General features: G+C 43.8%; 1 protein-coding gene across 1 annotated transcript in view; it reads left to right on the forward strand.

The window, feature by feature from the left end:
* CFAP299 (cilia and flagella associated protein 299) overlaps window positions 1-13,211 on the forward strand; it is a 395,446-nt gene extending 382,235 nt beyond the window's left edge. Inside the window, exons 5-6 of the mRNA XM_084626905.1 lie at window positions 8,018-8,147; window positions 13,032-13,211. Of these exons, the coding sequence (XP_084483031.1) occupies window positions 8,018-8,147; window positions 13,032-13,127 (226 nt within the window). The 3' untranslated portion in view covers window positions 13,128-13,211. The remainder of the gene's footprint in view (window positions 1-8,017; window positions 8,148-13,031) is intronic.
* The last annotated feature ends 333 nt before the right edge of the window (window positions 13,212-13,544 follow it).

Consider the following 13,544-nt stretch of genomic DNA (forward strand, 5'->3'; position numbering starts at 1 on the left):
TATATAACTTCCAAAAGGTCTTCAATGACTCTGTTGGTTGCACAATATGTATAAACTACTAATCCTGTTGTTCCTTCAGTCATTGCATGCTCCCATTTAGCTTCTTTGTCTTGGATTCAAGGTAAAGCTTTCTGGTTTCCATGGCTATATTTTTTTTCTTCTTTTAAAAGTGGTGAGAACTAATAAGATAATAAATTCTGAGTGATTAGAAGACAGCTTCTGGAATCTGACAGGAGTTTCATCATGTCTTGGGATTGGGCCTGAACCCTGAGGACTTTAATTTCCTTTCTTTCTATTGCTTTCATATTTTTTTTATTAATTCTGCCCTTCATCCTCAAAATGCAAATGCCATACAATAATAGCTCAAAAGAAATGATGCAAGTGCTGAGCAGATTACATGAAAAATATCTCAGCTACCAGAATGATTTCTAAATACTATCATATTCAGGACACTTACTAATGCCCACAAAAAATGAAAGCACATTGATTTACAGCTCAGAGCTGTTGTATGCTAGGCCAGCTCCGTAAGGCCACATTAAGTTACAGAAAGGCTGACCAAAATTCAGTTCACATACCAGATGTGGCTCAGAGTTCCTATAAGGTGACCTGCAGCCACCCACATCTTTAATTTAGAAGTGAAGAAGGCAGAGAATACCATAAATTTCTATGCAATGCTCCATTCTGATCACAGTAGAGACTATACTGGTCAAGAGGGAGTATTGCATGCTAGGTCTTGCAGTCTATAAAGGCCACATTATAATATTACAGAAAAGAGCAACAGGTACTTTATTTGATAACAATTAGTCTGCAACCCTCAGCTGGCCAATATTTGGCTGCTTCTGATTTACAGATCAGATGACTAGGAATGAGTTAAAGAACATGATCTACAGGTATTCGGTTCAAATCCAGCCCCAGATTTCCTGGCTGTTCAATGTCCTCAGTGAACTTGATTGTCTTTCAGTTGATTGTCTCCAGGCTGTTCTTACTGGACAAATGTCCACAACACAAACCCACCCTCACAATTGTTATGAAGTGGCAACTTTGTTGGCAGACTCCAGCAGAAAAGTTGAGAACTAAATGGGAACGAAGTATTTCCTCATTCCTAGATGTGGCACTTTCAGAGCAACAGTGACATGTAGTAGTAGTAGAACAATGGCAAGAAAACTTGCACCGGTTTTGCCCGTGCAATGAAAACAGAGAGGACCTGTTCACCGGAATCACCAGGTCCCTTGATTCAGCAAAAAATGAGCAATCAATTTATGGGCCTGCCTCTCCACTGCACCTTGTGTGGTAATTTATATTTGTGAAAAGTGGGTATAACACGGTAGTAAATCAGAATGGTAGCATTTCACATCACTTTACCTAGGAATTGCCAAACTGAATCAGACCTGGGGGCAGGGCCAGCTCTAGGATTTTTGCCGCCCCAAGCAAAAAAATTTGTGGCCGCCCACGCTTTTTTCTCCCCCTGCCCCTGGCTCCACCCCAACTCCACCCCTTCCCAACCCCTTCCCCAAATCCCCAGCCCTACCTCCTCCCCTGGGTGCGCCGCATTTCCCCCCACCCCATTGCTTCCTGCAGCTTACCCCCCCGCAACTCCCCTGCCCTAGCTCACCTCCACTCCACCTGCTCCCCTGAACATGCCGCCGCTCCGCTTCTCCCCCTTCCCTCTCAGGCGAGGGAGAGGCAGCGCCTTCCGGGGAGCAGGTGGAGTGGAGGTGAGCAAGGGGGGGAGCGCAGGCAGTAACAGGGGTGGGTGGTAGAGGAACCGCTCCCCGCCCCAGCTCACCTCCGCTCCACCACCACCGCCTCCCCCGAGCACACTGCTGCTCGGCTTCTCCTCCCTCCCTCCCCGGCTTGCCGCGTGAAACAGCTGTTTGGCGCGCGGCAAGCCTGGGAGCGAGGCGGGAGAAGCGGAGCGGCGGCGGTGCGCTCAGGGGAGCAGGTGGAGCGGAGGCGAGCTGGAGCGGCGGGGGCACATTTCTAGGGGCGGCATGGCCGGCGCCGGAATGCTGCCCCTAGAAATAGGCCGCCCCAAGCACCTGCTTGTTTTGCTGGTGCCTCGAGTCGGCCCTGCCTGTGGGCCATCTAGTCAAGTATCCGGTCTCTGACAGTGGCCAGCACTTTGCACCCACTTCGAAATGGTGTAGGTATCTCTGAGGTGGAGTGGGAGAATCTGATCCAATATCTGTAAAGATACAGATCCAGGCATGGTTGTCATATAAAGGTTTTAGCAGCATGTGTTGGAAGAAGCTTCATAATTCTCGAGTAGTGAAACCACAGGTGAGTTACATAGATCATCCCAAACAAGTGCCAATCCTGTATCACATCACAGCATCTAATAGTCTCTACCTTCTACGTGTCTTACAAAAAACTATCTGAGAATATTTTAGAGTTTAAAAAACATGAAGTGGCTCAGTTTTTCATCACTTTCCTCTCCCTCACGGTACAACCTTTACAAATTTATCTCTGCTCAATTTCATCCCTGTACTCCTAGTAATATGCCCATGTACCACCATAAACAATCAAGCCTGATTCTCAGACATGCTAAGCATGCACATAGCTTCAAATCAGGTCAATGGCAGCTGCAGGTTCTCCTCCTCATTAAAAATTAGGCCCTCTCTCTTGTTACTTGGTGCAGGTGAAAAGGGGCAATCTAAGAGGCAGAACCAAGAGGGGAGGTGGAGCAGCATGTGGCTTGGGGGGGATCAGGAGTCAGTGGAGCGAGGAGTGAGTAGGATCAAAGGGTTACATCACCAACAGGATCTCTGCAAACCCTTTGATCTTAGAACTGCTCCGGCACGCCACTTCAGATGTTAAATAAAATCAAGCCTAAAGCCAATCTCTGTGGCACCCCACTGGACACCTCCCATCACTTAATAAAGATATATTGGCATTAATCTTTACCATTTGTTTACAGAGGACACACCTGCCAGCATGTCTGCTGATCCTCGCTGCCCTGATTTGCTGGTGCTGGGGCAGGATTTTGGCTCTCTGTCTAGATTTGTGTGCTTGATCATTTCCTTTTATTATTCAAAGTGAATGGAAACCTGCCCTGGATGATCTAGGTGGGACAGAGTAGACGGATGTTTTCAGAGCTCTCATGTAATGTGTACCTAGCGACTTTCTAGAGTGCCTATTAAGTAAAAACAAATCTAGGGATTTTTAAAGGGACAAAGCAAAGGATAGATACATCTGACAGCTCCTTTGGAGTTAGCATAGCGGCAGGACATGTTTAAAACACGCGCCATTACTGATTAGTATGGACGTATTTCTGATGGAGTTGTATTACTCTGTGTGCTTGTGGACCACACAGTGGCTCTGTGATCTCCTAGAGTGATGGGCTAAAATGCATGTATAGCATTCCAGTAGTGATGGAGGGAGATACTGAGTGAAATCCTAGCGCCATTGACCTCAATGGAGCCAGGATTTCCCTGATTATGTTTCCAGGGTTGCTGAGGAAAATACAGAGAAGAGACTCTGGCAACACCTTTAAAAAGGTCTGATCTGTACTGCCCCAGAGCAACCCTGCAGGAGCTGTCCAGCTTTTAGCAGGCAGGTGAACCATGGCTGCATCCCTTCCCTACTCAGGTGTACTTCCTCTGGGCTGATACAGTAGGTCATCCTTGAAAACGTTTCAAATGCCTTTGTGACTAAATAACATTATGGCTCCAATCACGCTGGTACAGGGATACAGCTAACACCATGGTAATGTTATCTTGTTATCAAAGGCAGAGCTGAAATGTTTTCAAAGGTTGGCTCTGCTTGCAGTGCTAGACACCCTCTCGCTTTTTGCAATCCCGAGCACAGTGAGGAGTCAAATTATAGACCAGCTTCTGAGACCCTTCATCACCCCCTCCCTCCACAAGCAATCCCATTGATTTCAATGGGACCAGTCATGAGTACAGTATTAGACTTGGTGAAGAAAGGTATCAGAATCCAGCTTCATAGCTGCCTATTTTGCAGGTGCACTGAGAGAGGGGAAAGACTCCTGTCACCCTATCCCACCACCCAATGAGATCCAGAAATAATTTGACTCCGTGAGCCAGATTTTCATTTACACCAGCGCAACTCACTAACTTCAGTGGAATTGCTCCTGATTTACACTGGATTGTGAGGAGAATCAGGCCATATCTTTTTAGCTAACTTTCAACAGGTATTTTTCTTCCTCCAGTCCTATTCAACATATTCATAAATGATCTGGGAAAAGAGGTAAACAGTGAGGTGGCAAAATTTGCAAATGATACTAAACTACTCAAGATAGTTGAGACAGACTGTGAAGAACTACAAAAGGATCTCTCAAAACGAGATGACTGGGCAACAAAATGACAGATGACATTCAATGTTGAGAAATGCAAAGTAATTTACATTGGAAAACGTAATCCCAACTATACATATAAAATGATGGGGTCTGAATTGGCTGTTACCACTCAAAAAGAGATCTTGGAGTCATTGTAGATAGTTCTCTGAAAACATCCACTCAAAGTGCTGTGGCAGTCAAAAAAGCGAACAGAATGTTGGGCATCATTAAGAAAGGGATAATAAGACAGAAAATATCATATTGCCTTTATATAAATCCATAGTACGCCCACAACTTAAATACTGCATGCAGATGTGGTCAACCCATCTCAAAAAAGATAAATTGGTATTAGAAAAGGGCCAGAAAAGGGCAACAAAAATGATTAGGGGTTTGGAACGGCTTCTGTATGAGGAGAGATTAATAAGACTGGAACTAGAGATGACTAGGGGGATATGACAGAGGTCTATAAAATCATGACTGGTGTGGAAAAGTAAATAAGGAAGTGTTATTTACTCCTTCTCATAACACAAGAGCTAGGGGCACCAAATGAAATTAATAGGCAGCAGGTTTAAAACAAACAAAAGGAAGTATTTCTTCACGCAACGCACAGTCAACCTGTGGAACTCTTTGCCTGAGGATGTTGTGAAGGCCAAGACTATAACAGGGTTCAGAAAAGAACTAGATAAATTCATGGAGGGCAGGTCCATCAATGGCTATTAGCCAGGATGGGCAGGGATGGTGTCCCTAGGCTCTGTTTGCTAGAAGCTGGGAATGAGCGACAAGGAATGGATCGCTTGATGATTACCTGTTCTGTTCATTCCCTCTGGGGCACCTGCCATTGGCCACTGTGGGAAGACAGGATACTGAGCTGGATGGACCTTTGGTCTGACCCAGTCTGGCCGTTCTTATGATAACAATATACCAACAGTGATCAAAGCAAAAACCTTCATGAAAAACAGTTACACTGCACAGTAGCTACTTAGCAAATTGAACTGCCTTGGTTTTCCAAAGCACCATGACGAATCACACTGTAACATGGCAACCGTTTGGCAAATGTGCTTATTTCAATCAAAGCTGCTTAAAGTTTAAAAGGAAAGCCAAACCCCAGCGTCTTAACCTGTTTTCCTTGAAAAAAGTAGCATGTTTCTGTCTAACCAGGGGCCTGAGCCATGCACCTTGTTAGAAACCAGTGGTTGGGGCGGAGTCAGGCACATGTGCTCCATCACACAGTGCCATGTCCTACTGAGACGTTGACCTCACTTGCTCCAGAAAGCTATGAAAGGACTGAAAGGCCAAACCCAATCTAAATACGTTGATACGTCATCATACTTGGCAAGCACGTGAAGAATGCCAGTTTTCCCCCTATTAAAATGATTACTGCGATGATACTACTGGAGGGCACAAATCATGAGGATGTCATTTAGTTCAGGGTAACAGTGAGTGTTTTGGTTTTGATTTCCATTTCTTTTGTCCTTCATTGTCCTACATCTCCCCCGTCACCACCCCTTCTTTTGCTGCCAAACTGTAAAAAGTCGGGAGTTAAATTATAGGAAGGGGAAGTGAAGTTGGATAGCTCACATTGCAAATTCATAGAATCACAAACTGGAAAAAGCTGTCAAGCCATCACTGTTTATAATTAGCTTTTGACTGAATTCCCAATCTGCTATTGGGAATAGTTTGATCTTGGTATATGTGTGGTAGGGAGGGAATACTAGAGAACCGAATCAAGGAACTGATCCTTGTTTTGAGGAAAATAACCCATTATAGTATAATCTAACCCCATGGGATGGGAGTGGGGCTAGAACAGGCACAAATCCTTTTTACACTGTTGTTGTTTTGCTTTGCTTTGCTTTGCTTTTTACTTTTGTTGCTGATTTAAGTGGCCAGTGCTAAGTCTGGGCCAACAAAGCCCATACCCAGCTGGTGTCTGTCACTGTTTCTTTTGGTCAGCAGGTGATTGGCAGTCTCTGTAGGAAATATCACTTTCATGGCAGTGTCAGACATTTGGTGCATTATGGGTGAATCTTACCCCAGTGCACTGAGGGCCCTATATACCACTGAAGCCTCACCTAAACTTGTATAATGAACTTGTAGAGAGCATCAGGCCTTGAGCAAGGTCCTCTTCACTAGGGTGAGTTTCACCCCCTGGAATAGGTTAGCAGCCAGATTCCAATGCAAGTGGGGACCAAAATCCAGTGTACAGCTTTCACCCGGATTGTCACAGCTGAAGAGCCTTGACACAGTCTACAACTAGTGTGAGACAGCTACAGGACTCCATCCAATGATACAGGGTTCCCTCTACTGGTTAGGACTGGGCTTCTAGACTCCCGGGTTCTGGTCACACCTCTGCCCTTGACTTGTGTAACCTGGGCAGATCGCTGAATTTCTCTGTGCTTCAGTTCCCCCTTCTGTTAACTAGCTCTAATAATACTTGTCTTAACTATCTCACAAAGGCGTGATGAGGCTTAATAAATATCTGCAGTGCACTCTGAGATCCTTAGACTGAGGATGCTGTGTAAGTGCCAGGTACAAAGAGAACACAAAGTGGGTTCAGTGCCTGTGCTATTCATTCCATTATCTGGGTGGGCCTTTTTACCGACCCTGCCTATCTCCAAGGGGAGAATCTGCCCAGGCTAGAGCTGGTTGATGAGAAATAAGTCTGTCTCACATTCTTCTCTTTAGATTTCCCTAACACAGCATGCTGCACCACTACTATGCCAACAAATAATATAAAATCAGCACTGTTAAGAAATGCAGAAGCAGGGCTGGAATCTCTCAGCCATTTTGGTACATCCCACATGCTCGGAAACTTGGCAGATCCTTCACTGGTTTCATTGTCACTTGCCCAAAGAATTATTTCTTAAAATTAGAAGGAGGAAAATAAGAGATATGAGTCTGCTAGAATTCAGAAATCTCAAAATATATCTAGCAAAGACTGATTAATTGATTACTCAAATTGTTCTGTTTTAATTTTTTATTTGGCACATTAGAATTATGATTTTTCGCTTGCTTGGAGTTCAGTACTGACACACACAAGGCATGTAACAAAGAGGCCTGCAAGCATAATAAGCCTATTTGAATATTGGCTCTAGAACCAATCACAGGCTTGAAGTGCGCAGGTTTTTTAAGGAGCTTCTCATCGTGTTAATGAATTTCCTCTTGGACACTCATGCTCAGCACCCGATCTGTATATAGCCCAAAAGGAGCAGTACAGCAGCTAAAATTCTACCAAAATTACATTAATCGGAGAACAAGAAAGCAACCATTCAGTGACAAGTTACAATGAGATACAAAGAGGAAGTAATTAGTTCCCACAATGTGGTCTAAGCACTTTCAGGTGGTTGGCAGAGCTGTTTCTGTCACAGTAGTAGTGTTCAACCAACACTGCTTCCTACAATAGGTAACCCTGTTCATGAATCTTTTAGTAGCAGTACTGTACTACTAAATATATTATGCTAGCATCCACAGGGTCCAATTTTAGTTTGCCAGAGGCTCTTTTTTAATCAACTGAATGCAACAGAAAAGACATGTAGAAGCAGATTCTGACAGCCTTACTCTTTTTAGTAGCACTTCACTCCACAGTGAATTTCACTGACTTCTGTGGGGATATTCGTGGACTAAGGAACTACTTTGCATCAGTAAGGTGGTCTGAATCAGACTCTTAATTTGAAAGTATGACATCAATTAAAGTGATAGCATTTATGTTTTATATTTTCACAGCTTTTACAACTGGGATAGAAATGTCAGCACTTCAAATGCCAGTCCAAATTACCAAGTGATTGCCGAAAATGCATGTGGATTACTCTTCAAGAACAAATGTGATAGGAAAATCGTCAATGTGGATCCCAAGGTAAATCCCTTTTTTCAATATTCAGAGTTTCCTTTACACAAGGCTCTTTGATTCCATATCTGTTGAAGTCCTGTTACAAACTAATTATTTATCAATATGCACCTTATACTTCAGGCTCACACGCATGCAATCCCCTCACTAACACAGCTGGCCTCTAGGTCCCGTAAAGGATAACCTCAGCTCACTCTGTTTTTAACAGCAAGTCTCTAGAACCTTTTCCTTGTGAAGACAGCAGTGAAAACATAAACTGTTTGTTTCCTAAGACTGAAAGGACTATGCAGCCCGTGCCACTTCTGCAGCAGGAAACTGTGGGGAGAGGACCTAAAGCTTCTCTCACACACGCACATGCTTTTTATGGTAAATGAGACAATTAGTTTGATTTTGTGAATCCCTTTACCCTCCCCAGAATCTTAAGGCCAGCCCTGGAGGTAGCGGTGCAATAATCCTGGGCAGAAATGGATTGTGCTTGCCTAGGAATGCTAAAACCTGCTCTGTGCGCTAGAATTTTCAACCCCTTTTGCGTGGGGCCCACTGTTTCTATTACTGAGGTAGTTGTGTCTTTCCCACAAATGCCCCTATATCTGCATGGAGCATGTAGCAGGCAACCCCCACCCCAGTCTTCTCCCCTCTCTGTCAGGCACTTCAGTAGCACATGAGGAAAACCAAGCTGCTGCTGCACCAAGTGGGACCTGTGCAGCTACCGTGGCCCACCTGTCCTCTCACTGGTGCCTGCTTCCCGAACCCCAGGCCAGAGTCTGAAGAGCTGGTATTGGGAGGGAGCCTGGAACTCTATTCCTCTACACAGCAGCCAGGGAGATCCGCTCCCTCACGCTCCCACACACCAGCTCTGGAAGACCCCCAGTTGTCAGGAGAGACCTGTCCACTTCAAGAACCAAAGAGGACCCATTCCCAATTTACCACCGAAGGTGACCTACTGCCCACCCACCCAATCCCCCTCCAGTCAGACACTGCCAAGAGATGCCTCAGGACAGGTCTCTGATCTACCTGCCCCCACTGCTTCCAGTGGAGGCCTCAGGACAGCCTGCTTCCTCCCACTCCTGCTTCCAAGTAAGGAAGCCATCTAGAGGAGCCTGAGTGAAGTGCTGAGGAGGGTGAATCATGCATCCGATGAAGTGAGCTGTAGCTCACGAAAGCTTATGCTCAAATAAATTGGTTAGTCTCTAAGGTGCCACAAGTCCGCCTTTTTCTTTTAGTGAATTGAGAGGTGCTGGTGCAGAAGGTGGGAGGGATTGGAAGGACTGATGGATTTGGGTCCCGGAAGAATACAGGATTGGGGAAGGGACAGATGGATTTTAGTGGGGGGAGGGAATGGGGTATTTTATCCAGAGATCATCACATGCATCTCCAGAAGAGGTGGAAAATTGTTGAGGGGAGGCCCTTGTTAAAATGTTGGCAGCATATCACTTGGCTGACAGGCCCAAATTTGACCCCTACTTAAAAGTTGTATTTTCCTTTATGAAATGTGCCGACTAGTGGATAAAAAAATGTGAAGTTCCTTCAGAACAAGGGCGGAGCCATAGAACATTTATAAAATCCCAGCTCCTGCCTGGGCAATCCACTGCCACCAAATCCAGAGGGAACTGTCCGTTGGAATCACAGCCTAATGCCTTGTTTTTCTTCAGTGAACTGAAACAAAATGGATTCCTTTTCAGAAGCACTCAGAGAGCAGGGCTAGTGTGGGTCACAACCCCACATCTTTTTAAAAAATTCAAAAGTTGAAAGACTGTCCAGGCACCTCTGAAAATCAGGCCACTCATTTTAGTAGACTTGCAGAGATTTTTGCTGCCTGACTTCAGGCACCCAAGTTGAAAAAATTTGGCCCAGTGGGTCTGAGTGAAATCTAAAAGTCAGATGCTTCCAGATTTGTCCACATTTTACAGATTAATACAAAACGTAGCTCAAGTCAACTGTCAGAGCATTGCGTGCAACATAGAAATAAAGACAAAATCAGAAAGGTATACTTGTCTATTTTGCTATGCAATGGAATCAGAGCGTGTGACTCTGTGCTTAAAGAATTAGGACTTTTTTAATATCCTTTGGCTGGATGTTTTGTTCATGTTCCCAGAGAGGCAAAAACAGTCTGATGACAGTAAAAGATTCTGATCATTCCGGAAAATACAAAACACAGTATGTGGCCGGCCAAGTGAGTAGTGTAAAGAGGGAGTTATCCGGGTTGAAAATTCCTATGGGAAGAAACTCCCATAAAATACACTGGCCTTGAAGAAGGTTGAGGTGGTTATGTCAGAGTAAGGGTTAAACATCTAATACGCTGTCCCACACACACGAGAAAATTGTCAGTATGTGCTCCCTCTCGTGGATATAAGTTAGTCTCATCCGCATAGCAAAATGCCTTTGTCCCAGCACAGAAGTGTTTGCAATTGAAGCAAACACAGGACAAGACTGATGTTTGCGTAAGGCTGTGTACCAGGGAAATTGAGAGGGAAAAGTATGGTAATGAGTGAAGAGAATTTTATCAACAATGTTGTAGACTCTGTGTCATAAAATAAATGTGGCATAAGCACATGTTAGAGACTGCTTTTTTCTTTAATAATGGATCTGATCCTACTCCCATTGAAGTCAATAGGAGCTGTGGCATTGACTTCAGTGGAAGCAGAATTGGTTTCCTTATTCTAAAAAACTTATTTTTACTTAAAAATAATTATGCCAAACAATTGTTGAAAACATAAAATGGAGGGGTGTGTGTGTGTGGAATCACTCACGGGTCATTGTTGGATGTAGTATACATTAAAATGCCCTTAGTCCTATGTTAATGTGATGTCAATGTTGAGCAGCCAGAACATTCAAAAAACTAAGGGTTGGGATTTTCAAAGGGGCCTACAGGTGTTAGACATTGAACATCAAAGGGAGTTGGGCACTTCACACTCTTAGGCCCAAAACTACCAAATCAGAACAGTCATGTTTTACACTGACTTGGCCCTGGTGGAAATGGCTAGGTATAAAGAGCAGGGCAATGGAAAATCTGACCCACTGAACCTGGACCAGTGATGAGAGGAAACAAACTTGCTTTCAAAATGTAATATAGTGCTCCTGGGGATATTGGGTTATACAGTCACTGAGGTAAGTCAAAACGACCAACAGAGGTTTTGACTTTTATCCAGTTACATTGAACTTGGCAGAATTGATTGAACAAATGGAAGTTCCTACTTCTGTTCCCAAAGATGCAGCATGTACTGTCCGTGAACTGCATTCTGAGCTTTTCATATGTACAATGGAGCATGACTTCACACCCCGCCCCCGCCCCGTACTGTTCTGCTGGATACCCATTCTTTGCAGCATCCAAATTGCCCTCTTTGTTTTAAAATTTGTCCTTTGACTTGTTCCAATCTACCTCCTAGACTTAGAGTCTATCCCTTCTTTTCCTGCATCTCTTCTTCTAGAGTAGCATTGGCCTCCTCTCTATCATTCCATGTCTGGAGCCAACTTTTGCCCTCAGTTACACCTAGGCAACCCTATGTGCTTCAACCCTATGTGCTTGCGTGGATATAAATGAGGGTATAATTTGGCCCAGTGTCACCAACGCTGATGCAAAAGCCCACTTCTCTGCAGCGCCTCCCATCTAGAACATCCATCTTTCCTGTATTTCTCAGCCTCATTAACTCTCCATCTCATTTCAGATCTCAGCTGAAAACATCTTTTCTCCTTTGTCGGCACCCTTTTCTAGCTGACTTTGCTGCTATTTATCTAGTTCTGTGATGGTTACCTAACTTTGTGAAGTGTTTTGAAATCTGTACAAAATAAACATACTGTGTACAATAAAGTCACACAGGACTTCCCCGTTTTGAGCCATCGCTGAAGGCTATTTAAATTGCTGCATGTATTATTTCCTTGCATGTTGGAAGAGGACTGGGTTATAACCCTATAAACAATGTTCCTCTGAAATCAATTGACAATAGTCTTCTGATCTTGATTGCCCTTTTTTAAACTTTACATCTGAGCCCTTGGACTGTAGATTGAATATGACAAACACACCCATGCTTTGGTTCCTCTCAAAACCAATGTGAAATAAGCTGGGCAATAATTTGTTTGGGTTTGTACAGAACAGATCTAGGATGATGGTTTCTTTGAAGTGCTTCCCATGAAAGATGGCTGCATATGAATAGCAACAGTATAAAATGTCAAATTATACACATTTTAAAATGAGTGCATTGGTTTGTTAGACAGTCAAAAATGCATACCTAAAAATGTGTTTGGTTGCATTGAAAGTGGGCCATTGATCTAATGCCCTGCAGCTGGAGAACATCTGTAACAAATAACCAGATATTTTATTTCTACGTGAAAGATACTTGCACTCACAGTGCTACACCAAGTAACATATTTTGTTCATTTATAATTTTTAAAAATGTAAACACTGCAGAAATATGTACTGTGTATTTGTATGTTGCAGAATATAGTGTATCTGCATCCCCAGCAACTATCTGTCTGTCCATCTGTCTTGGGTTTTTCTATAACACTAACCAAGTAGAGAGATTTTTCAAAAGCACTTAACATTGGCCTAAATCTGCTGCCACTGAAATCAAAAGGAGTTTTACCATTGGTTTCAGTCTGAGCAAAATTAAGCCAATGCTGTGTGCTTTCTACAACTGGGATCTGTTTGATCAGTTGATTGCACAAGTGTGCCTTTTCTTTTACCTAGAGTTATACTATATGAAATGATGGTAAGTTCGTGGTATTTATTCGCTAGCTCTTAGACATTAATCTGCATTTAAGAAACTACATACCTAACCTGAACAGAGTTGGTAGGTTCCATATTTCAGGGAAGCGAGGAGGAAATACATGTAACTCTTATGGTTTATATTTTGTCTGTCCTGACAGCTTGGTTAACTATAATATTCCGTGTCTCAGGCTTACCCAGGAGACAGCACAACTCGGACACCTATTGCGACAGATCTCTACCTCCAAGTAGTCATCTATGACCATATCCTCAGAAGAAAGACCTAAACACCAGCTCATTGGCTCTTCCCTCAAGCATCTGTTTACCAACTTTTATTCTAGCTGTAAGAGAAATAAATCAGTTTGAAGAGATCTTTACCATGTGTGAAACTGATCTTCCAGTAGAATGGGATGGTGATTTTTGGCCTGGGTTAGGCTACTTCAGGGATGCTGAGCGGAAGGAGACCCTGCCCTACCATGCCCCTGGGAAGTAGTGGAGTGCCATCACAGCCATTGCACTCCCCAGATCACAAGTACTGCCCTTTCCTAGTGCTCTTGGGGCACATGACACTGCAAAGGAAATTGGAGTGAAGAAGTGAGGTCATGGCCCCAACTCCTTCCCATTTCACACAAGCCATCAGATCTGGCTGAATACGTGGGGAAGTACAGTAGCAAGAACATTACCATGTCTAGCAGGAGGTTCAG

The sequence above is a fragment of the Lepidochelys olivacea genome, assembly GCF_965140295.1.
Source record: "Lepidochelys olivacea isolate rLepOli2 genome assembly, chromosome: 4".
Lineage (NCBI taxonomy): Eukaryota > Metazoa > Chordata > Testudines > Cheloniidae > Lepidochelys > Lepidochelys olivacea.